This window comes from Centropristis striata, chromosome 23 (genome assembly GCF_030273125.1).
Source record: "Centropristis striata isolate RG_2023a ecotype Rhode Island chromosome 23, C.striata_1.0, whole genome shotgun sequence".
NCBI classification, from domain to species: domain Eukaryota; kingdom Metazoa; phylum Chordata; class Actinopteri; order Perciformes; family Serranidae; genus Centropristis; species Centropristis striata.
Genome location: NC_081539.1, coordinates 24,657,203 through 24,682,856, shown reverse-complemented (window position 1 = coordinate 24,682,856; position 25,654 = coordinate 24,657,203). Strand labels below are relative to the sequence as shown.

At 38.8% G+C, this 25,654-nt stretch overlaps 1 protein-coding gene across 2 annotated transcripts in view; it reads left to right on the top strand.

Annotated features, from left to right (window-relative positions):
- The first annotated feature begins 3,360 nt into the window (after positions 1 to 3,360).
- odad2 (outer dynein arm docking complex subunit 2) overlaps positions 3,361 to 25,654 on the top strand; it is a 68,104-nt gene continuing 45,810 nt past the window's right edge. The window contains exons 1-10 of one of the 2 annotated variants that reach the window (XM_059326474.1): positions 3,361 to 3,444; positions 5,010 to 5,256; positions 5,618 to 5,775; positions 6,908 to 7,076; positions 8,480 to 8,586; positions 10,325 to 10,461; positions 15,455 to 15,571; positions 21,236 to 21,453; positions 22,014 to 22,163; positions 24,178 to 24,331. In XM_059326474.1, the coding sequence (XP_059182457.1) occupies positions 5,033 to 5,256; positions 5,618 to 5,775; positions 6,908 to 7,076; positions 8,480 to 8,586; positions 10,325 to 10,461; positions 15,455 to 15,571; positions 21,236 to 21,453; positions 22,014 to 22,163; positions 24,178 to 24,331 (1,434 nt within the window). In that variant the 5' untranslated portion in view covers positions 3,361 to 3,444; positions 5,010 to 5,032. Of the gene's footprint in view, positions 3,445 to 3,669; positions 3,684 to 5,009; positions 5,257 to 5,617; positions 5,776 to 6,907; positions 7,077 to 8,479; positions 8,587 to 10,324; positions 10,462 to 15,454; positions 15,572 to 21,235; positions 21,454 to 22,013; positions 22,164 to 24,177; positions 24,332 to 25,654 lie in introns of those variants that run through there. The other variant, XM_059326475.1, reaches the window with a different exon arrangement.

Below are 25,654 nucleotides of genomic sequence, written 5' to 3'. Positions count from 1 at the left end.
TTTTCCATGCCTAAAAACACAGAGGATTATGGGAAATGACATGCAGGATTCTGGAGCTTTTTACAAGAAGGGGATGTGGTCGCGGCCTCTTGTTAGAGTCCCTTTTACTGTTTTCTATTTTGGAACCTCACATGGATTAGTGCGACACATCTCACAGGTGCCCATTACAATGACCAGTGTCACCATTTTCTTTCCTGCTCTGACCACACAGCCATGAGGCGCGCTGAACTGGACTTGACACGAAGCCTGTAAAAACATCAGAGCTCTTTGGAGGATGTGAATCCATGCCTGGAAGCAGGGGGGGAAAAACACAGGAGATACGCTCTCCAGCTCCTTTCAAACCAGGAGCAGGAACAGTAGTCGAAGCACCTCCTCATCATCACTCTTGTTACTCACGCACGGCTTTTGTGTATGTTTAATCTGAGTGTTAATGGAGTGTTGTGCAGGTTGGACACACTGTGAACGGATGCAATCATGATGTCCATGTGTAAAGAAGCCGGGCCGCAGTACCTTTCCGAGTGTGTCATCAGTGTGTTTCCATGCAGTTCAATCAGCGACTGAAGTCAAGCATCGGAGAAAAAGCATGCAGAGCAGTTGTGTTTATTATGCTGTATTAAGTTTGAGTCAAAGAACATCTAAGAGGGAGCAGGTGCTTCTGGGCTCGGGGCATATTTGTTTTACTTAGTAAAAGACCCAGGATGGGGAGAGCGTTTCATTTAATCCCTTTAACGAACAGCAATTAGGCTCGCTAATGAGACCTTGGGTTAGATGTATTAAACCCTTGTATATACTACTTTCCTTTCCTTTTTTTTCTTTTTAGTCTCTCATCCTTCTTCTCTTTGTTTTACTGCTTCAAAACACAGACACACACTTTACGTCAGCTCTGTCTGAGTTCACTCACCACTGTGTCTGAGCTCCATTGCCTTCAGACCCCAGAACCCCGTTGCAGATCCTCAATGCTTCTTAATTTAGACTGCTTTTCCCCTGTTCCAAATAAAATACCTGGAGGGGGAGGCAAACTCATAAATCCACTCTTCTAACAACAACAGCATCCACAGTGATCTCTCTTGATACTAGAGATGAGCTACTACTTCTCCTCCACCCCTGGGGGATCCTGGTGATTGATTTACATGCAGGCTCAGTCCAACTCGCCCCAACGCTTTAGGAGACAAAGTAGTTCCACCTGCTGTGCCGCCACGCACGCCAGGCTGAAAGGGATAGGTCTCTGTGCCATTGGTGCTCCTGGCTGATGGAGGAAATCAGCGGTTTCATTGGCCGTGAGATAGCCCTTCTCTCAGTCGGTCTCAGGACATCATGGATGGGCAACTGCCAAACAATAAGGACACACATTAATTTGAGAGGGAAAGAGTTTAATCACATTGACTGAAAATCTGCAACACCCCATTTATGAATCATGTATCTGAGCATGCTGCCTACCACAGTGTGAGGCCCATTATGAGTCAATGGGCCCTGACATGCTAAAGGCCCCATAACCAAGACACACAGACTAAGGTGTTTGGCCTTTATTTTGTTTTGTGTCTTTAAGGATCTCTTTGGGTTTTATGTCTTTTTATTGTTGTCTTCTTGTAGTTGTTTTTGGTCTGTGGTTGTTCTGCCCCTTTTTGTAGTCGTTCTGATTCATTGTTGCTTTGGGTCTCTTTCCCATCATGCATCATTCTAAATTATAATTGGCTATCTGCCCTGTCACTGGCGAGACCTTAGGCTTTATTATTTGAATTTTGAACTAAGGACTTAAAGAATCAAGTATGGAAGCTTTATATTACATCTATATGGTGACTGGTCTATTCATCTTGATGTGTGTTTAGTAAATGTACAATGACTTTGTATGGGTTCCTGAGGAGGAAACAGACTCATAGTTTTATATATCTTTCATTTTGAGTCTCATCCTCATTGTGTCTTTATGAGTGTCATTTTGCAGGTGAAGGCCAGGGGAGACATCCATTATTTGTCACCATGAAGTAGATGTCTCTATCCACTGATGCAGTTGATAGGTGGGAAAACCTAACATTTATTTAACATGTGGAAGAAATAAAAGAGGTTTTACAGATTTACACATTCAAAAATGCAATGTCTACATTTTTCACATTTCATATCCTATGTAGCTTTGTATCTTAGCATATGTCTGTGTTTATTGCTTTATTAACTTTGAACTGAGTGAACCTGTTTGCTGAGTCTAAACAGAGAGTATCCACCCAAATAGACTGTTTTCACTTGCCAATGTTTGTCTGCAGGACACTGCCAAACCAGTAGTGAGAGAGGAAATAGGCTCTCAAATATGTGGTCATGTGGACACTCTAAAAGGAAAGCATACAGGGAATTTATTGTTATGACAACATTTGACTTTATATTTTACCGTGCAGGTCTCACACTTATACCCAGACTTCACACAGGTAGATTCAGACAGGTACATCACTGTCAGTGCATATTTATGTTTTGAATTGTATTATTTATATATCTCTTTGGAAGACTTGTTCTTAATTGTAATCTGATTATCACCCTCTTGCCCTCTTGTGTGTATGCCACCTTCTTTTTGACTACACATAGCCTATTTTATGAACATGTGAAATGTGTAATAAAATCTTTGCATGTCCAAATAATCTTAATGAAGTAACAGAACAGCATAATTATGGCGGCGTTTTTAAAAACATTTCTCTAAGGTGGCACTGGATTACATTACAATGTGCTCATGTTAAATTATCCCCCTCTGTATTAAAGAGCGCCTGTGTTTTTTTGTTGTTGTTTTTTGGGAAACAAATGTCATGAAACAAAGAACTAATAAGGAGAAATAGTAGTAAAAAAATAATAAAAATAATAAAAAAGAAAAAGAGGTACATACATTGGTCACGCAGAGAATACTCAGTAGGCCTACATAAAGTCTGCATTCATTGATAATGATTTAAAAAAATCTTATAATTATTAGAAAGTAAGGTTATACATTCATTAGGCTGTCATAATGTTGAAGAATAGTTCATTTTTTTGTCTTTTACAATTCTGAGAGACTTCAGAAGATAGTTGAATTCAAGTAGAAACACCTTAAACTTTGGCTTAGCTTTGAGAAATCTGTGTTTGTGTATAAAGAACTTACAAGAGAGAATGTAATTAATCGGTTACAAATTCAACAGATTTGTTATAATGAGTAAAATAAGAAAGATCATCTTTTTTTGCTGAATAGGTATGAGACACTAAGAAAGTTAGATGAATGATTTCTCAAGTCCAGCGCCTGTGGTTTTTATTAGTTCAACTTTGGGTTTGGTGACGTTTGACCCAACTCGCGTTCCGTACTGTTTAGCTGTATCATAGCAACTGAAGGGGGCCAGCGGAGTAAGCGTGTGGTCTCCATGGAAACCTATGACAGGAAACCGACGATAAAAGTTTGAACTGGAAAACAAACTTGAAATACCTTTACATACACATAAACATACGGTAAGTGTACATTACATATCTGTGTAGATATAACAAATGATGGTATAAACATGCAACGTGTGTTTTACTGACGACGAGAAGCGATAAACGGTTGTAGTTGGGTTAACGTTAGCTAAATACTGTTTCATCAGCTTTTTAACAGAACTAGCGTAAACTAACGTAACGTTATGTTGCAGCGTGAGTTAGCCTCGTGAACGCTAGTCAGTGTTTGTTTTTTACAACGAAGGACTTGACAAACAGTAAGTAACACCACGTGTGCAAATATTTAAACTGCATATCATATGGAGATATGGTTAAATAATGTTAACGCTACAGAAAATACTGTAACACCTTACAGTAGCACCAAACACATCATATCCTTACAAATAACAGTTTTTTTAGTCAACTAACTGACCTCTAAATTTTTCCAACTTCAAGCTGAGTTTTGAGTTTTCTCTAGCTAGGCTAGCTTTTAGTGACACATTTGCATTTTAGTCCTTGTTGTATTCTGACAACATCATATTAATGATCAAATCAAAATAAAAAAAATCAGTTAGTCTGGTAGAATCTCTGTTAGAATGAGACAGCCTGATGGCTGTAGGAGAGAAGGATCTTTTGTATCTCTCCGTCCTGCAACAGAGAGAGAGAAGAGCCGTCCACTGCTGTTTTTTTGGTCCATAAAGGTTTTGTGTAGCAGATGATCTGGGTATTTCAGGATGCCCTCAAACATGTTGACAGGTCATCTGTCCACCACCTCCTCCAGTGTGTCCAACATGGCTCCAACCACAGAACCAGCTTTTTTAACCAGTCTGTCCAACCACCTTACATCTCTGTGTGTGATGCTGCCTCCCCAGCAGACTGCAGCATAAAACAACACACTACCACCACAGACTGATAAAACATCTGCAGCATCTTACTACAGATGTCCAGAGATCTGAGCTTCAAGAAGAAAAAGAGGCGGCTCCGCCCCTTTTTGTGGAGAGAGATTGATGTTCATTGTGTTCATTATGACCTATCAGTAATGTTGGTAATCTAATTTAGACTTAGTAGGCTTTTATCTTCATTGTGAGGCTCAAAATAGGCTCCATTCCAACAATGGCTCTTCTTTCTTTCTTTCTTTCTTTCTTGTCATAAAGGAACAAATAAACCAGAAATATTCACATTGAAGAAGCTGAAATCAGAGAATTTGGACTTTTGTCTTTAAAAAACTGCTCCAACCAATTATTTGATTATCAAAAAAGTTGACAATGAATTTAATAATAAATTATTGTTTGATTAATCGAATAATTATTGCAGCTCTACTTCAGATCCAACAGTCCAACTAGCAAATCATCACAGTTGAGTAGCAATCAGTCAATCAAGTAGTTGCTTATAAATTTGATATGAATCAATTCATTGACTAATAGTTTCAACTCTGAAATATATCATACAAATGTCTTAGAAATCTTACATGGCCTTTACTTTATATCTCTATATGGGTCTCAAATTTGATACGGAAAAAATGTGAGTTTGAGTGGAGTAAAGAATGCAATATCCTTATGAGCCACACACTATTTATATAAGTGTGTTTCTGTTTTTATTTCTAGTTTCAGAATATCCAGCTGCTGCTATGGGGGTATCACTGACGAGGGCAGCCCAGTGGACCACGGCCAGCTCTGGTACTGGCAAACTTGAGTTGACGCCAATGAATGAGTCCTTGTTGAAAGAAATCCTGAGCTTTGTGGAGCAGTTCAGCTCCCAACACCCACAGGAGGCAGAGCATGTGTTTGAGGAGCCTCTCCAGTGGAGTACCACTTTAGTGGCATCTGATTTCAAAACAGACTATGACATCAGGTTGGTCTAATCATGAGGCAGGCAGCTGGTTGGCCAGTGCTCTCAGTATTACGTGTCTGTGCAGGATATGCTGTCACCATGGTGTCCAAATGTATTTTACCTTGGCTATACTCAAAGCAGTAGGCTATAATTAATTTGTTTTTCAGCTTCAGTTAGACTGAGCACATTCCATTTTATTTCATCAGAAGTTCTGGTCCACTTTCAATGTGCAGTAGACTTTGTATCTCATAGCTTGAAAGCGGAGAAGTACAAAAACAAAGCTAGAGATTCTGATCTTCGTTAAGTGTTTTGACATTTATAATCTAATACAAAAGTCATGATAAAGATAAAACTGAAGTTTTAAAGTATTTTTTCTCCTCAGTGACTCAGATGTAAAGTCCAATGAGAAAGACGGTGAAGGGCATCCATTGTTGCAGCTCTCCCCTCCTACTGTTTATGTACGCAGCTTCAGCCAGCTCTCTAAACTTGTTCATCTGGCAGATGATAAGAAGCTGGAGGAGGTTCAAGCATGTCTAGAAGGTAAGCATGATGACCACAGGATGAGATTTGAATCTGATTTGCATTCTAAGTAGTCCAGCCACCCGCATACCTCCATAACCCACAGACTTAATTTGTTTGTCCTCCTAGTTTTTCTCTACAACAGTCCAATTATGCTGCCATTGGTAATTCTTTACAGATATGTATTTACTTTAGGGCCACTGCCAAAAACAGATAAGGTAATATGTATTTGTCTGAGAAGAATACATGATGAATATGGAAAAAAAACATTTTCAGACAGAAGATGTTGGATAGGTTTGTGAAAAGGAATGTGTTTGGAAAAAATACAGTACATGTGATGCCTTTTGTAACTCAAAATTAACCCCACTCACATTTTTGGAAACATTGAGATCAGCCTCTGAATTAGGGCTGCACGATTATGGCCAAAATGATAATCATGATTATTTTGATCAATATTGTAATCACGGTTATTAATAATGATTATTCGTCATGTTAGGGAAAACATCTGTATTTCTATTGCATTACTTTTAAACAAACAATAGTAACAGTTTTTAGTGTGTGCTCGATAAAAGAATACCTCCTGTAGCAGCAGCACATATACACTGTACTGCTACAGAGCTAACTGTTAGCCTATTAGCAGTTTGCAGACTGGACGCTAAGGGGTTAAGATCCCCTCCGGCTCTGCAGCTGGGAGAGACTGCTGCAGGAGGACTGTGCCGCTTCGACTCGTTCTTACTAAGAAGGAGTCTCCAAAAGTCTCCAATAACACCAGAAAAAGTTGCTGGATTTGTCGGCAGTAGCTTTTTCGAAAAATTGTCGCTAAGGGGGTCTGAAAAGTCACTAAATATAGCAACAAAGTCACTAAGTTGGCAACACTGCTTCTTCGGCTTTTACAAATGGCGTGTGTTGTTGTAGCGTCGAGTACTACGTCCCATCCTGCTTAGCGATCCAATCAGCAACCAGGTTTTTTTCACGGGAGAAAAATGGCCCTGCCCCCTGGTGGTTGGTGTAGAAAGTGTTTGATTAGATATGCCATTTTAAAATGGAAATATCACTGACGATCAGGTTAATTAAATTGTGGCGGCCAAAATCATGATCACAATTAAAATTTGATTAATTGTGCAGCCCTACTCTGAATCATTTTTTTGTTTAGAAAATAGAGACCCCGTGGTGAAGATTCTTGGTCCCAGCTCTACCAGCGTCCAGGAGAAAGAAGAAGTGAAAGATGAAGGCGAGGACTCAGAGGTCAAGGTTAAACTGTTCCTCTTGCTCCAAAATATTGATAACCAGCTCCTCAGCAAGTGCCTCCAAGAGGTAGCTGGGTAAGTTCCTCTTCTATCTCTTACGCATTTCTACACATCATTAGTGACATTCTTAGTAGTAGTAGTAGTAGTAGTAGTAATAATAGTGGCCTATTCTCTCTATATAAGCAGGCCCACTTTTAAAATTATGTGTGTCTGTATTTGGTTTGACAATATCACAGATCAGTTGAACATTATTATCTTACAACCCCAAATCCAAAAATGTTGTAATTTAATAGGATATACGTAAGTGTTCTGATTCTCATAAAATATGCACCCTGTGAGTCTTTCTATCAGTCTGTGGTTCCTGCCAACACTTTTTTCTGCTCTGTCTGTTCTGAGCTCACACACATAAGCAGACAGACAGACAGAGACAGAAAATAAAGACTAGTTCTGATTAGAACAGAGGAGCAGAATTACTTGTTGATCGGAGCCGGGACATATGCTTCAGCTAGGTTACAGGTCATGCAAGTATTGACATACTGTATCTTGGTGCTCCAGTTCAAGATTTACAGCAGTGTGAATCTGCTGTCATGCTTGGACTGGGAAACTTTTGTTTTTTGTAAATATGTATACTCAATCTGAATTTGACACAGCGTTGCAACTACTTTGGAATTGGGGTTGTATCTTTGATATTACATTCCATATCATATCCATAATGTTAACTATGTAACTAATGCACAGAAGGGTGTAGGTCAGGGATGGGCAACTGGAGGCCCGGGGGCCGCATACGGCCCGCTCCTTCACTTGAAGTGGCCCTTAGTACAACTACATGCATTTGAGCATGAAATCTTAAAAGTGCAGTGTAAAAATGCACAAAATTACTTCTTGCAATGAATGTTGGTCTGCTGTTCTTGCACTGAAAAAAAAAAATCACAGTAAGTGGTTATTTTTCATTTGCTTCAAACATTTTGTATTACTATTTATACTGTTATACATGCATTTGAGCATGAAATATGTTAAGTTACTGCACTGTAAACATATTTAAAATTGCAGTTTCATCATATCTGGTTAAGTGCACGGTCCTATATGTGGCCCTGTGGTGGTGTTAATGAAAAATTGTTGCCCCTCCAGCATTTAAGTTGCCCTCCCTGGTGTAGATTCTAGAGATTATTGTTAGTGATAGTGACTAATATCACCTTACTGTATATACCTATCTGTATAGTAAAAAACAATCTTTGATAAACCCTAAAATTGTCAATGTGCGACCCATTCGCCAGTCGGCACAAGCCTATCTCTCAGCCTTCAGTCTGATTATCTTTCCATCCTCCACGCCTATCCTCTTTCACTCAGTCCTAACCCGTTTCCCTGCAACATGTGGTTGTTTTTGATTGGACTAGGCAGTGGGTTTAGAAAAGGAACCATGAATGAATGAGATGAATTGAATGTTTGTTTTGTTTTGTTTTGCTACATTTTCATCACAGACAAGTCATGCTGGACCCTTCCGCGGTGCAGAATGAAGTGGAGTTGTTGAAACATCTCTGCAGTGAAGGGGAAAAGAGGGTGTTGAAGTCAGTTCGATACACATCAGGTTTGAATTATCTCCACATTTCACTGGGTTGCAAGCAAAGCAATTGCTATTAACACTAATGCTGGATATTCCAAAGCATAAAAAGTCTGTGTTCTGCCGCCACAAAAGACATGGAAGTCATTATATCTGTCAGATTCCAGTTTACCAAGTCGTTAGTCAGTACATGTTTTTTGCTGCATTGCAGTGTATTTATCATAGTCTTACAAAGCATGTGCACTCTAAGTGGTAAAAGCAGTCTATGCACCCATTTCTCATGTTGAATTGACACGGTCGATGAAACACACTCACAAGCAGCCTTTAAATATGAACACCACTAACCCCTCCTGGCCGTAGATCTGTTTTTGTCTTTTTTGGTCTTTAGGGGGAGATAGCAGGTTAACAGTAGAAGCCACATGGCAGTGGTAGACATCATCTGAAAGCTGGGGACCTGAAGGTTAAATTGAGATGCACCATGTGTCACAGTTTTCAATTTTTTCTAGTCATAAATCTGTCATAAAAATTGCTTTTTGATTAGGCACCTTTTCAAATGTTTAGCATGTTTCAGGGCCTAAAGAGGACTGTAATGGAAGTATAGAAGGCCATTCCCAACTCAATTATGCCTCATAAGTTGTTGGAGCAATTCTTGAGTTGATGCCAATGTTTACAAAGATTTGGTGGATAATTTAACCATTTTTGACCACTTGAGAATTATAATAATAATAATAATAATACCTTTATTTAGCACCTTTAAAAACAGCGTTCACAAAGTCCTTTGACAGAACAAACATGGATAAAACTCCTGCAACAATAAGAAACCAATAATGAAGAAGGAATAGAAATAAAAAAATAAATAAAATATATACATACACACATACATATACACATACACACATATAGACGCATACATATACACATACCACACAAATTAGAAAGACCAACATCACATGAATGCAAGTCTGTAAAATCTGTTTTGAGAAGTGACTTAAAAGAATTCAGTGATTCAGCGAGCCTTAGGTCCTCAGGCAGGGCGTTCCAGAGTCGAGGGGCCCTGATGGTAAACGCCCTATCACCTTTAATTTAGAGCCTGGACTTTGGAGCAGCCAGAAGGGACCCAATGAGGACCAAAGGCTGCGGGCCGGCTCATAAGGTGTCAATATCTCTGAAATGTAACTTGGAGCCAGCCCCTGACGTGCTTTAAAAGTAATCAGTAAAATCTTAAAATCAATTCTAAAACTAACAGGGAGCCAGTGAAGAGAAGTTAAAATCGGAGTAATGTGCTGTCGTCTGTTAAAACCAGTAAGAAGCCTATTGATAGTCATGGTAAAAAAAAAAATCCCTTCAAAATACCACATTAAGACACCAAGAACTTGATGAAACCATAGAAAAATCCATGCTGTGATTGGTCACAAAAACTATTTACATTTTTTTTAGATTTCTTTAAGAATTGCAATTTTAGCTTTTAAACTGAGCCTACTACAACCTCTCAAAGACAGTAATGTTAGCTTGAGGATGATGGCGTCCTAGCAGAGTTAAAGAGGTTAAGAGGATGATTTATATTGCAAGTGAAACCATAGCTCAACCCTGGGCTCAAGTCTCAGACCTGTGCTCCTTGGAGTAATATGTCATCCTCTTTAGCAGCCCAGGCATTTGTGATGATTTTTTTCCTTCGTCCTTTGGAGACAAACTCGTTGTTATCAGGCTGGACTGCATAATATAAAGTTCTCTGCAACTGCCAATTTTCTTTTCCTTTTCATTTTAGATTATATATTTTCAAATGGCTGCCGCGCCCCTCCGTGGAGACAGGTGCACGGGGAGATTTGTTACCTTGTGATTGAGCCTTGTGACACTGAGACCCTCTACATCACCTGGAGCACTGCTGGAGTTTTTCTCAATGGGGTAAGGCTAGAAAGATAAAGCACTGTAGACTACATCAGCTGCAACAGTAATATTGTTTTTCTTTTTGTGTGTGAGGAAATGTTCAGTGAGGTTACCTCCTGGAAAATAATTTCTGATAGGCCGATTCATCATTGTACAGTCAGTTAAGTGGCAGCAAATTCACCTCTGAATGTTGGATATGTTATGCTCCAGTGATTTAGAAAATATTTTTTCTGGGCTTGAATCATATGTTCTTGAATCATAAATTTGAGTGAGATATAGACCTTACCAAATTTAGTTACTGTGTGTTTCCTCCTCACCAACAACTGTTACAATACCAACCTTATAGCCAAATCACAGCGCACAGTTGTCAGTTAAGTTAAATTATCTCAGTAACCCATGAGCAATCTATGGTATCAATTCCATACTTATATACTATATCACAGCATTTATTATTGGGAAGCAATTCAGCAAGACAAATTACTGAAGTAGCCACACATCTGAAAAGTTACAACCAGCATCATATTCAATACTTATCAAAAAGTACAATGCTCCTATGTACAAAAGTACAATGGGGGGGGGGGGGGGGGCATATTTTCCGACATGCATGTAAAATTGTACATTTTAACTTAAATGCATCAAAACAACATTTTTCACCACATTTTTCACAGTTGGGATATACCGTGACAAAGAATCTTTATGCCCCCCGGATAATTAGTTTTTTCAATAAAAAGCCCAAATTTGGTGGCCTCTCACACATTCTGATACCACTATTCCATCATATACACTGATCTTAATGATTGCATGTTTTATTAATTATTGTAAATAGAGAATAGGGGTTCTTCTATGTTTTATTTAAGGCATCTTATTTTGACAGTCTTGTAAATTCTGTGATGGATTCTGTTAACACACTGTACTCTTATTCTGAAAGCTGCAAAGCGACAGGAAATAATTCAGATTGTTATTCACAGTTAAACTTTTTGTGATTAAAGCAACATTAATTGTAAGCTAATGTTAGCTCGCAGCTACCAAGCGGCGTATGCAACCATGTGTTTGGACCTTGATAAACCAGCTTGGTATATTCAGTGCGTGTGTGTGTGTGTGTGTGTGTAAGTGTGTGAATGTGCGCGCACGTCTCGGAGGAGGACGTAGAGGTGGGGGGGTCGGGGGAATGAGTGCCTGGCGGGTTACAGACACTCTGCTGACACAACGCAGTAGAACTTTATATCGTGAAAATCGGGGCACCCCCCTAAAATAATGGTAGGGGAAACACTGCAAACAAAATATATTCATGTTCAGGATCTGAACATAAATCTTTTTGTTTCTTTAAACTGATGTAGTTTCAGCTATGTTTTAGTTACATGCTTTAACAGCTATAGAAACTACAAGATGTAACTTTTCAAATGAAGCCTCAAAAGTGTATTTTGGCCTTACAGTTCTACTCCCTGTTACAAGCTTTGGCTTAAAAATCTTTTGGTCTTTTGGTCCTTTCCCTAGCCCTAAACTTACCCAGGCAGGTGAAGAAGTTATTGTTCATACTTTGTTTAACCAGGTAAATATTTTGTTGAGATTAAAGTGAGACTTGGCCAAGAGGTCATAAAAACATGGTTACAGCTACAAATCAAACTAGGGCTGCAAGCAGCAGTGAACGGGCCCTCGCACCCAACGTGCGTCGGGGAGCTGGCCGATCGCCGGCAGGCACTGCAGAGATTTTAGATATTTAAAATGTCATGTAAATCAGAGGAAGTTTGTAGTATGAGGCTGATTTCCTGTTGTCAGTAGGGGGAGCTATGACTTTGACTGCATGTTGAGATAGGGATGTGTTCAGGCATGGACCCTTGTGAATCGTTCCTGTTTCACGGCGTGGATGGTCACCACAGCAACAGCATGCAATAAAAAGACAAAAGTTTCACGATCTAGCATCATGGAGTCGGCTGACCTGAATTGAGGTGGATCTGTTCAGATGGTACAGAGCAGGACACCACAGTATAAAACCAATCAGACTTTATTTGTATAGCACTTTTCATAAAAGAGAGATGCAACACAAAGCGCTTTACATTAAAAAAAAGGAGAAAATAATAATTATAAAAAGATAACGAAACATAGAAACAAACTCAGGTTTTCAGGGAGGCTGTTCCACAAACGTGGACCACAGTAAGAAAACGACGCCTCACCGTGGGTTTTAGTTCTTACTTTTGGTATTGTGTCACTTCCTGTTGCCAGCAGGAGGCGCTATGACTATGATTCAAAATGATCCTGCAGATATCTTCAGGCCGTCATTTGTATCAAACCTGAGAAGTTTGGAAAAGATTTTAACACGTGTAGTGTAGTAACAGCAGGTTCTTATGTCATGGCGTTATAATGAATTTGGCTGTGGCGCCAAGGCCACGCCCCCCAGTCAAAAGTTATAATTCTCACAGTGAAGCATCATACACTCCTTGAGGCTGTTCTGACAAATTTCGTTAGTTTTCGAGTAGCCCAAGCACCTCATTTTTTCCTCCAAAGTGATAAAATAAGAAAAACAAGTAAGAAAAATAATCCTTATGGATACAGTAGGTCCCTCACTGACTGAGTCAGTCGGGCCCTAACAACATGAACAGACTAAGACAACTATGAAGTAAAGATACGTAAACAGTGCTGTGCTTCCAAAACTAGCTGAATAAAATGAAAAACAATACATTTAGTAGCAAAAGCATTCACCAAGAGTGTTAAGTTCCAGACTCAGGTTCACCAAGAGTAATCACTTCTGACATTTGTAAGTCCTTCTGTACATCGTTCCAGCTGGAAGGGATATTTAAACAAAGTACAGTGGTCTACAAGATAACCACACCCAGAGATAAAATGCAGAGCAATGTAGAGTGGTATACTGCATCCAACATCAGCAGACACTGAGAATGTGCAGTCATTAAGAACAGATCACCATAAAGTTATACAATTTCACAATACAATGAGTATCACTAGAACAACACAGTTACAAATGATTTCTGATCTTCTTAAAAGTCTTAATAACTCTTAGTAATAGCATTAATAACATAATTCATGTTATAAGTAAACAGGCCTATGTTTATACTTATGATCAGATGACAAGCTCAAACTAAAACTCAATGTTTTCAAGTATGTTCATAAATATACCTCAAATTTGTCTGGTCAAAAAAATGACATACCTGGCTTTTAAAGGGAGGGAGGGGTTGAATGAGGTGTTTATTCACAGTCAGTGTATTAACTACAGTAGTGGGCGGTCGGTATGCCTCCAGTTTGGAGAAGCAGTCAGGAGCTTAGAAATATACTGCTGTGGACAGTGGCTGTTCAAAACGTATATTTTAGCCACTTAAAAAGCTCTCTTCAAAACCACTACACACATTTGACAAACACAGTAATTTTACCTTGCACAACACTAGAGTTGTTGATCTACTTTTGCCTCAGTTGGTTAGTTTGTTTGTGTTATTGTGTGACTTTGGGGGTTTAAAGGGTTAGTTTGGATTCATAAAAGTCACACAATACAACAAACAAACTAAACGAACAATGCAGCAGTAGACTAGCAAATACTGTGTTCTATGAGGTAAAATCAATGTTTTCTTTCAAAGGAGCTTGGTGACTTTAAAGGTGGCTGCGTGATAAAAAAGTTAATTATTATTCAGGGTTTCCGCCAGGATTTTTTTAAACCGTGGGGGAGGTCTGCCCGAGTGGAAGAGGGGGGACGACAACATGAATTTGTATTGTGAAATTATGACTATTTAAAACAGTTTTACAGTTAAAATTAATTTACAACAAAATAAATCTCTTTCTACTTTACACACTTCACTCACTTTATTGGGCCTAAATTAGTCTGTCTTTAACAAGTGTCAATGGTACAAAAATATAATAAAAATAAGAATCTCTCTGAAATAATGATGGAAATAATGTGTATCCTGTATTAACCAACTCAGGATTTTTTCTGTAGCCTAATCCATCGATATATTAGGCTTGTTTTCACTGGTTTGAACAAAACTGTATCAAATTTAACCTAGTACCTTTCTTTCACCCTTATCTCTCCCTCCACATCGGACTGTTGTCTCTACTCTCTTCGTCTTTCACGCGTCACAGCCAGACAGTCAGGTGGTGACTCCGGTGTTGGTTTTTCAAAATAATGGTATTTGCAGCATAGCGTCACATTTCATGAAAAACAACATGTTTTTAGCCAAAATCACATTTCATACAATCATTTACATTAATCCAAACATAAAACAACATAAAAACAAGGTAAAAAAAAAAACAACAACATTATTCTGAAGGTGTGGCAGCTTTTATTTTGCTGTGGCGGTGCGCCACAATCAATTACATGTAGAGGAAACCCTGTTATTAATGCAGCGTACACTGAAATAATTTTTTTAAATGGCTAACATATACCTTCCTGTTGCCCCCTTTCCCAACAGCGTTCTGACCACCATTTACTGTAGGTAAAACACTGATTATTAATAATTACCCCATACAGCCCCCTTGGACAAGAACAAAAGTCTATTATGTCATGTTTGTAGTATATGAGTAAAACAGGCCCATGTTTTGATATATGAACTATAACTAAAAGCAAGGAGATATCTGGCTTTGAAGTGTTCCCCCAAGTGTGTACTATTGCGTAGAGAGTTTTCACATACTTTCAAAACTGCAGGAACCTCTCTGAATGTGTTTGCAATCATTTCTAAGAGGATTTTGCATGCAACAGCACCTTTCACTCTTTCGCTGACATTGCTGACAAGCCATAGGTTTCCTGCCTCTGTTTCTTCACCTGGAAATAGTTCGACCAAGGTGAAAAACTACAACCCTAAACTGAATCGGTGTCATTGATGCAAATGAAACCTCAAAGAGCAGGAGTGTCTTAAACCTAATTTAGCGGTTTACATGGTTTTACACTTCCTCTGTGAGGCTGCCTGGAGATAATCTGAGCCTTCTAACCTCAGCTATTCCAGCGGACATGTGGGTCACATTATAATTGTGGTTTTAGGAATTAATGAAGCTGTTTTTCACTTTGTTTTCACAGGGCATAAAACAGGAGGGGGAGGAGAGCGGCTACGAGCGAACAAGTGATGTGTACAAAGACCTGGTAACACTTCTGAAGAGCAGATCTGCACATTTTGCTGAGAACATAAACAAGCAGGTACAGTGGAACACAGGCAGATGTAATTATCATCAACACATTAAGACCTCCTTATTGTAGCCTTGAATTTTCGCTCTCTATGCAAAAATGTGTGGGTGTTGAAATGCCTCTTTGTCCCATGAACAAGGTCCTTCTCTCTAAACCTCTGATTTGATCCCTGATGCTGTGTGACTCATAAACGTAAACAGAGTTTGGATTGTGTAATCAGTGTCTGTACTGTTCCACGCCAGTGAGCTAGTGTCTGGTTGTCACTGTGTTGAAAAATTTCTGAAAGCGACCTCCTCCGTGTTCCAACATCAAAACAGCCTCATCACCACCCACCCCCTCAACACACACACTCACACACACACACACACACACACACACAAACACACACACAGACACACATGCTCATTTCCAGACATTGAAATACGCGTGATTTATTCAGTAGTGCTATTTCCTGCTTTAGTAATTTGACGACATAACAAATCGCCTCAATAATAGATTCCAGCTGCATGCAAAAATCTGTTAATCATTTAAAAATATGATCTTTTTTTTCTCACTCACAATGATGTGTGTTGGAAAATGTGGCCTCATCAAAGCTTTGAAACACCATTTATTGCTCACTACCTGCTTTGTATCGATCTTTTATCTTGAAAATTCATGAAATATAGTTTTGTTTTTGTTTGTTTTTTGTTTTACAGTAAGTTAAATTGTAAATGATGAACATGAAAGTGTAAGTGCAAATCTTGCTTTCACAGAAAGATTCAAAAGTACAACAGTTTAAGTAATACACAGTTGCCCATAAAGTTGGAATAATTTTGTTTTCAGACACAATCCTGTGTTAATTCTGTTTTTATTTTCGATGCGATATGTTTGGAAGAGATTGATAAATAAAGGTTTGAAGATATAAACTTTATCCACCAATAATAAATCACCTTGTCACAATCATTTCATGGAGAGGTAAAAAGTGTTTTAATCCAACTTTATGAGCTACCGTGTATAATTCATAGATGTCAACAAGTATTGACAAGGAGGTGGATTTTTCCCAATGCTTTTTTTTTTAATAACAGAGGATTTCACTGAACTTTTCTGCATGTGAAAAGCCTTTGAGGATAAAAGACGAGATAAGTTATTTTACAAAACAAAAATATTCCATGCTAGGATTTAGAGCTGCAACACTTAATTGATTAATCGAACAATAATTGATTATTAAATTAATTGTCAACTATTTTGATAGTCGAATTGTTTAATAATTGGTTTGAGCAGTTTTTTTTAAGACAAGTCCAAATTCTCTGATTTCAGCTTCTTCAATGTGAATATTTCTGGTTTCTTTGTTCCTTTATGACAATAAACTGAATATCTATTTGGTTTGTGGACAAAACAAGAGATTTGAGGACGTCATCTTGTGGTTTGGGAAACACTGATTGATATTTTTCAACATTTTAATGACCAAACAACTAATCGATTAATCGTTTAAATAATCGACAGATTAATCAATAATGAAAATAATCATTAGTTGCAGCCCTACTAGGATTTATTTCTGCAGTCACTGCTGTACATTGCTGTACGTTGCCATTAACAGCCATTAAAGCCACGCTAGCAGTAAGGACTGCAATATTGGTCAGTTGTCTTTTTTTGTCAGTGATGTCAGGAGAATCTCATTGAATAGACTTTTGTGGCACTGCATCACATGAATATCTCACACATTTGCAGCCTTTTGTGTCTTTGCAGTGACTTTGTCTGTAATCGCGCCACAATTACAGTTTGGTGTAAACACACCAGTAGTTCTTTATGAATAAACTATTTTGCAAACAGCACTTCCATTCTATCTGTGGAGTTGATATTGGTCTATCGTAAAGTAAGCTGGAATGGGGTTAGTGAAGACTTTAATAAACCAATGAGTAGTGCCAGGCTGAAGCGTGTAAAAAAAGACATTCAGGCTTTTATGTTTTACGAGTCCTGTGTGAAGAGTGATGCTTTGAGTCTGAACAATCTAAAAATGATGGACAGCCGCAGTAAAAATTGCTGTGAACCAGTTTGCGGAGGCACAAATCATTGTCAAGGTCTTTTTCTTCTGGATTCTTAAACTCCTTTGATATGCGCCTCGCCGTGTCCTGTAACATTTGTTTCACTCTCACTGCTGAATATTTTCTCTCTCCCTCTATTTGAGCTAATCACCTTCATATGATGGGGTCGACTCAAAAACACATCGCTTTGAAATTCATTTGATTGATTGCTGACGACAGCAATCAAATGTTGCAGTATACATCCTGCGTCGGAGATATTAAGTAATTGCAGTCATTCTTGTGGACATGATCCATTCCAGTTTTAATTTGAGAGAGCAATAGCAGTGGTGTCTGTCAGAAACACAATCTCACATAGCTCAGGCTCAGTTCCCTGATTGCAAAGCAGAGAGCCCAAACTTGGAAGGTGATAGCCAAAGATAACAACACCTAATCTCCAAACATATCTGCTCGTTGCCAAAGTGAGGAAGCAGGTCGTTTTTAACAGCTATATTAGATTAGACAGCCTCAATCAAATGAGCAGAGGCAGCCAAAGGAGACGAGGGCTGCAACACAGGGAGGAAGCAGACTCGCCTCCTCTGTTCGCTGTTGTGGATTCGTTTTGACATCACAGCGTGATTGGAAATTGGACATGCAGTGTATTTGCATGCACAAGACGCTCAGTGAAGAGCAAAAACTCCCTGGGTTGTAGATTTGTTTTCGTTATTCACATCCTGAAATTAATATAGACTGTCTCACTGTCATAATCAGTCAGTAGAGACGGCTTGAATCTCCCCACTGACAGATGTTTTATGGCCAATGGCTTCAGATTTGCTGCCCTGCTGATTTTCCATCAGTATGGATCAAGTAATTAGAAACAAGTCTACCCCAAACACATGTAAATAGTTGGGGCTTAGGCTTTAGTAGTCAAATATAGAAATAAGAAAAGTGCTAATGATTGAATGTCACCTGCTATAAAAAGTTGAGAACTGCAGGCGTCAGTCCTGCTTAACGCAGCATTTGTCTCCAGGCCTGTAGTGTTTTCAGATGCAGAGAGGCACCTGTAATAGGACTTTTGAGTGTGGCATGTCAAGGAATGTAGAGTTTTCCCTTCTGTGTAGGCGCATGGACTTTGTCCATTTCACATATAATAGAATTAAAGAAGCTTGGTTAGCCTAATAAAGTCCGACTGTGGCTCTGTGGTTGGGTGAATTGACTTGTATGTTTCCAATAGCAGGTCACTTTGTGTTTTATGAAAAACAAGCCTTTGGAAAAGTGATTGGGCATGCTTGGCTCCAGCATGTGCGTGAACACAAGCCATAGAAATACATCTTAATTCTTTTTCCCTGCCCTTAAAATGTTGAGCCCCTAACAACCAATGACAGTCTGAGCTTTTTCTGCAGAGCAGGTGTCTGTGATTAAAAATTCTCCTGCCTGCAAACCATTCATATGTGTCTTATTGGCATTCGTGTATAGGTTGTAAAGTTTGGTATAAAGACCTTCAAAAGAAAAAAAACATAACTGAATAACAGTGACACAAAGGCGTTACTTTGTCTGTGCCAAGCTGCAAGGTTTAGGTGGAGGAATGAACAGAAACAATAAGGTTTTTGATATTGTTCAGCCAATTAACAGAGGGAGACCTCTTCTGTGTAAAACACAGGGAAAGTGTTATTTTATTTCAGTGCTCAATAAAGACTGAATTTTTTTGCAGGTCTGCATATTATTGAGAAAGGGCTTTTATGTGAATTTGATGTTTTTCATGTGTCACTGATACTGCTCTGTAGTTTTTATATGCCTCTTCTTGGAGGGAAATGGCCAACACATTGCAAGACATGAATATATAATATGTCTTGAAAAATGAAGATGGTTGACGGAAAATGGTTATTTTTCACAAGAAGCACAAGTGAACATCAGAATGACTATTTTGTTTTTGAGGTCCCATACTGGTAAAAGTGAGATGTCCATCTCTTTATCATAAAGCAGGTCTAGGTGCATATAAATACTGTGAAAGTATCCAAAATCTCAATCCATAGAGAAATGAACACAGCCCGTATTCGAAACTGTACCTTTAACTAAGACATCAGGACTTCTGTGAGCTTGTGATGTCACAAAGGTACTATATATTGCTAGAAAGTGTCGTTGCAGTAATTACCCAGCTAATATGACAGTGCAGATAGGGCAGACCAGATCTGTGCTTGGCCTACCTGTTGGGTTGGGGTCCAGTGTTTACTGATGACGTACACGTCATAAAGTACATAATGATTGGCTGTAAGTGGGAAAGCATTGTTCTGCCTGGTCCCGCCCATTTGTACCGTGATTGACAGGAACTACTGTGGTGTGACTGGCTAGTACTTCTTGCCCAGATCATAGACTGTATATAAATAATGGACGTAGTGACCGTGATGTCACTCATTGGTTTGTGGCCCGTTGGATGCATTGAGTTCAGCGTTACACTTGTCGCCATCTTGCATCGCCATCTTTTTTCTGATACGGGGAGCAGAACATATCTGGACTGTGGAGGAGCGAGAGGGATCTGATCACTGACTACAGCCTCTCTACACCTCAACCTGACTGACTAATGTTAGCATTAACTGGAGCATTAACTGGGATGTTAGTTTTGGCTAGCAAAAAACAAAAACAAAATGTTCGTTACTGACCTCAGAAAACTGACCAGCGACTCCTTGGAGTGTCTGTTAGTCCAACCAAACGCTGAACAAGACATTTTTACTGAACAAAACGTTCAAATAAACTGTCATTAAGTGAAAATACAGTGAAAGGGTCAAAGTTATGAGACCAAACCGTCCTTTTTTATATCTATATAATGTTACCTGTTACACATAACTTTATTGACACGTTGCCGTGGATACACATTGTTCTGCTTCTCTCCTGATGACGGGTTGCCTTGTTAGTTACCTGTCAATCAAAGGTAGCCATGCCCCAAATCATATGATTCTTTATCTTCTATTTTCTTCTAAATGGGACCATTATATGAACTATTAACATCAAATTGTTTTAAAGAAGATGTTTTACTAGTGATTGAGACTATAGTGTTGTCCTGAAAAACATTTCTGATGTAATAAATCAAGTGAGAAGTTTTCTCATTTTGCACTGAAATGAATGGAGAGATTTTTTTGCACCCCCTGCTGGAATTTTCGGTAGAATGCAGCTTAAGGCACTTCCTGGTTTGCCTCCATGCTCAGACACGGAGGTTGCCGCCTGGCCTAGATCCTATTCTCTATGCTAGCATGTTAGCTAGCTAACTAACTGAGGAAAGCCATTGCTGTTGTCAAATGATGTGACAACTTTGTTTGGCTCATTTTCATAACCAGTGTAGCATGAAAGCATGATTACATTCAACAAGCTAGCTAGCTAACAAGACAGTCCCTAAATCATAAAATGTAACACCATTTTAACTACTAAATGAGTAATGCTTCATCCACACACTCTTTTTTTGGAATGGGGCCCTGTAAATATTTTCTAGTAGAAGCCAAAAATACAAGTATCAACCTAAAATTAAGCATAATAGGTCACCTTTATTCTGCGAAATAAACAAACCCCAGTACATGCAATTTTAGAACACTTTTGGTATATCTCACCACTAGAATTTTTAGTGCCTATTGAAAGAGGGTTTTTTTTTTCCCTCACTCTCCACTCTTTGTCTTTTTCCACTCACCAACAGGATTTAGCAGTTCAAGAACTTCCATCAACACAAAAGATCCAGCATGTGGAATCGGTTGATGCGGGGGAACAAGGCCAACCCCAGAGGTCTTACGAGCAACAGGAAAAGAATGTGCATGAGAAGTGGAGGCAACAGCATACGCTGAACAAGGCAGGCGGCGAGAAGAAATATGAACCATGTCCGAGATGGAAGAATCTTGGTCTCATGTCTCCGTGCGGGTATGTGATAATTCCTCTCATAAGATGTGTCCTGAAATATCTTGAAGCTACCACGTAGTGTGCGTGGTGGGGATCCCTCTTGCTCAGGAGATGAGCAGTGATGCCTAGTCTCCGTCAAATGTGCTCAGAGTGTCTGCCAGCAGTCACACATTATAAAGAGATGGTAATATGGCTTATAAATTTCAGGGCAAGTGCAAATATTCCTGATTACACAATGATCTGAGTTAATGGGTACGTTCACAGTGTGGAAACCCTTTCTGCTCAATTACAGACAGAAATGTTGGGAAAAAGTCTTAGAAAAATCCCTGAAAGATCTGTCACATATGGTCTTTGATTGATAAATAGATCTAGCAAGAGCTGAGCTGTTGCAGCTGTACCTTGTGATAACTATACCCATTTGAGGAAAAACTGGCTGAAGATAAAAGTATCTCAATTGCTAAAAAGGAAAAAAAATGCCCGCTGAACCCTTGTCTCGAATTGTTAAATAATGATTATGTTAGAAAAATAACCATTTTCAAAATAGAAGCAGGCATAATGACTCTTATTTCACATCATTATAGTAAAGCAGAGGAAAAGAAAGCCAGTAAGAGCTCTGGAGAGGGGAAGTCTGGTGAAATACAGAAGAGAAAGTTGGGAACGGGAGCCAAGAGCAAGATGAAAGCAGAATTCTCTGTGTCCTCTCTACCTGGACGCCTGTCCTCCCAGAAAATGTAAGTGTCCCACAGAAGTTTGTCACAATCTATAAATATATATAAGTAGCTTGTTAAAAAAGATCAAAAATATATATGGAAGCCCTGAAAGGCAAGTGAGAAAAAACATTCTTGTGTCTGTTTTCTGAAAGTCCTAATAAGTCCTAATAAATGCTTTTAGTCCTGTTTACTTAAGCCGTTTGTGGCCAAGCATGAGTATTACAACAACAAACAACATAACTAACACCCTGACAAAAAAATTTCCACGGCCAAAAACATCTTTTTCATCTGTCTGATGAGAAGAAGTATTTAGAAAAAATATCTTGGCAAAACTTTCCGTTTCACAAGGAACTTTTTGGCAAATCCCTTTTTCACCCGTTCTTAAATCAAAAACACAGGAGAAAAAAGGATCAGACTTGGACAGAAAATGGATCACAATAATTTTTATTCTCACTTGCCTTTCAGGGCTTCTGTAAAATACTGCTTTACCAGTGGTGAAATGTATTAGTTCATTCATTTATTTATTCATAGCACCTTCGATACAAGTTGCTAAACAATTCAATGCAAACAAAACACTAAATGAAAGTACAACAAAACAAGGAAAATATTTCTTTTTCTCTCTCTGTCTCTCTCTCTCTCTGTCTCTATGTCTCTCTCTCTTTATCTCTCTGTCTCACACACATGCACACACAAACATACATATACATAAACATACATATACACATATACACCTATATACATATAAATATATACAGCATGTCTCAGGTCTCAAATGGAAGTGAATGGAACTTCACTGTGTTGTGTGTGGAAGGTCCTTTAATTTACTCTTTTTAATAATTGTGTGTCTTTTTTGAGTAATTTTGTGTCTTTTTGGTCATTTTGTGTCTTTTTTTAAAACAATTTTGTGTCTTTTTTTCGTCATTTTGTGTCTTTTTTAAGTAATTTTGTGTCTTTTTGGACATTTTGTGTAATTTTTTAGTAATTTGTGTCTTTTTTTTGGTCATTTTGATACTGCCTCCAGCGGCCCCCATGTAATTTGAGTTTGAGACCCCTGATACAGTATATACATGTACAGACAAATACCGTACATACATCTTTTTACAAATACACAAACACACATAAATAAACACCCACACACACCCACACATACATTTACATATACATATACATACACATACACGTATATGTACATCTAAGAAAAAAATGGGTATTAGCCATTGATGTGAACAAGAAGTGACTGTACAGTATGTAAAGTCTTTTTCTCCCTTCCTCCGGCTCTTGGCAGCTCCACCTCAGCTGTCTCCATGCTCACATCTGCCAATATATACAGACTGCAAGCATCATAAACTGACACTAGCCACTGTTCACTGATAGCATTCTTCACTGCTCATCAGTTAGTGTACATGCAATAAAGACCCCAGGGTGCATTCGCTCAGTCACAGTGATGACTGCACACCGCCCAGTGTGTAGTGTGTAGGCCTGGAACCTTTGTGAAGGTTCGGTGTTTATCATGTTGCTTCCTGGAAAACACTCCCTCATATCGGCTGGCTCCTTCTGATAATATGCTCCCCTGGAAATGCTATTTGTATGTACATGGGAACTGTCTCTCAGCGGCCCCATTTGAATATGTACCAAATTTCATTGCTCCACAGTGCCCAATTTTTATGATACGGTTATCCAAGTGGCCGAGCAACTTTAAAAAGCCATCTGCATTTCTGTTTGCATCAATCGCCGAGCAAGAGTCTTTGTATATGATGATGACGACTCCAGTCCTCCCATGACATTATTCCAATCTTTATTCTCCTGCTGCTGAGATTCTGAGGAAGTTCAAACTTGACACTTGAATTTCAAAATCCTTAATGGGTCTCCTTGTGTGGGATGACCATGCTGTTTTTCAATTTAAAACACCGGAAAAAGAGATTTCACGATATTATATTCCATCCCTTTGTCTGGCTGTGCATTGTCTAGTTGTTACACTATCCAACACCTTTGATTGTTATCTGTGGTCACTGTTATCTGCTCTTTTTTTCTTCAGTAAGACTCCAGCAGGATCCATGCCAGCGGACGCTTTCAGTGAGAGTTCATCTGAGAGTGAGGAGGAGGAGGAGCAGCCAGAGCGCCGTCCAGAGAGTAACACAGACCTGCCATCAGAGTACTGGCAGATCCAGAAACTGGTCAAGTACCTCAAGGTATGTTACCTTACACACCACTGTTTCCTTCCTTTGATGGATTTCGACCCAAAATAGTGATTTGTACAGAGAGCTGTAGCGCTGCAGGCTAAGGCAGGCCACAACTGACAGGAAACAGTAAAGTCCATGCTCTTTTCCTGTCATCTGTTCAAGAATTTTGATGCTGTCCTGAATCACTATTCAATTTTCAAAAACCTCTTCAGAATTGCAAAGCATGGAAAGTAATATTTAGTCATGGCGGTGCGAGAGGATAGCTGCACTGCAAAAAAGGTGTATCTAAAAACAAGATAAAAACACTAAATCTGAGGGAAATGATCTTGCTACATGGACAGATAATTTCACTTGACAAGATTTCTTAAAATTAAGATTATTAAATCTAGAAATAAGCATGTTGTACGCTTAACCCTTTATCGGGCGAAGAACTATATTTGGTAACTTCAGTGGATATCAAAATGGGGTCCCCATGTCTCTCTGTTTGGTCGTAGAACCACATGGATTTCTTCCAGCTAATCGGCAAAGATCCAGCTACGTCACAGACAGTGACACCATGACATCTGACCAATCAGTATGATAATAATATAATAATATTAGCTTTATTGACCTGGACCTCCAATGTAAAAATGAAAAATGTTGAAAAAAATCTGCAAGAAACAGTCGTACAAACAGTTATTCTTCAATGACTTGTATGAGGAGAACTTGACTATGACGGCATATTAGGGTCAAGTATGAATAAAAATAAAAATAATAATAGTAATATTAAAAAATATATATTTTTCTTGCAGATTCACCACTTTAAATCTCATAGATTAGTATGGTACATTCCACAGTCCACAGTCCACATTCTGGCAGTATGTAATATCCTCCAATATTCTCTAGGGTTGAAATTTAGAATATGCAAGTATTTCAAAGAGTGCCCTATTAAGGGTTAAAATAAGAAATTAACTCTTATCAAGATAAAAAAAAACTTTAGATTTAGAAGAGGTAGATAATTTATCTAGATCATTTCCCTCAGATTTAGCTTTTTTATCTTGTTTGTAGACACACCTTTTTTACAGTGTGCTATCATGAAAGTACATTTTCCAATCAAATAATCCCACCTGTCTGTTTCACCTCAATCATATCAAGGTGCCACTCAGTAAAAAAGAGGATGTCAGATTAAATCACGTACATATATTTTAAGCGGCGCTTTGTAGGAAGATGCTTATTGAAGTGGTTGGCTCGGCTGGTGGATTCCTGGTTTCTGACACAGGCCTGTTTGGTTGCACATGTGAGCCAAGGCACAGGGGAAAGAGCTGTCTGACGGCAGCAGCTGTACGCACTGTT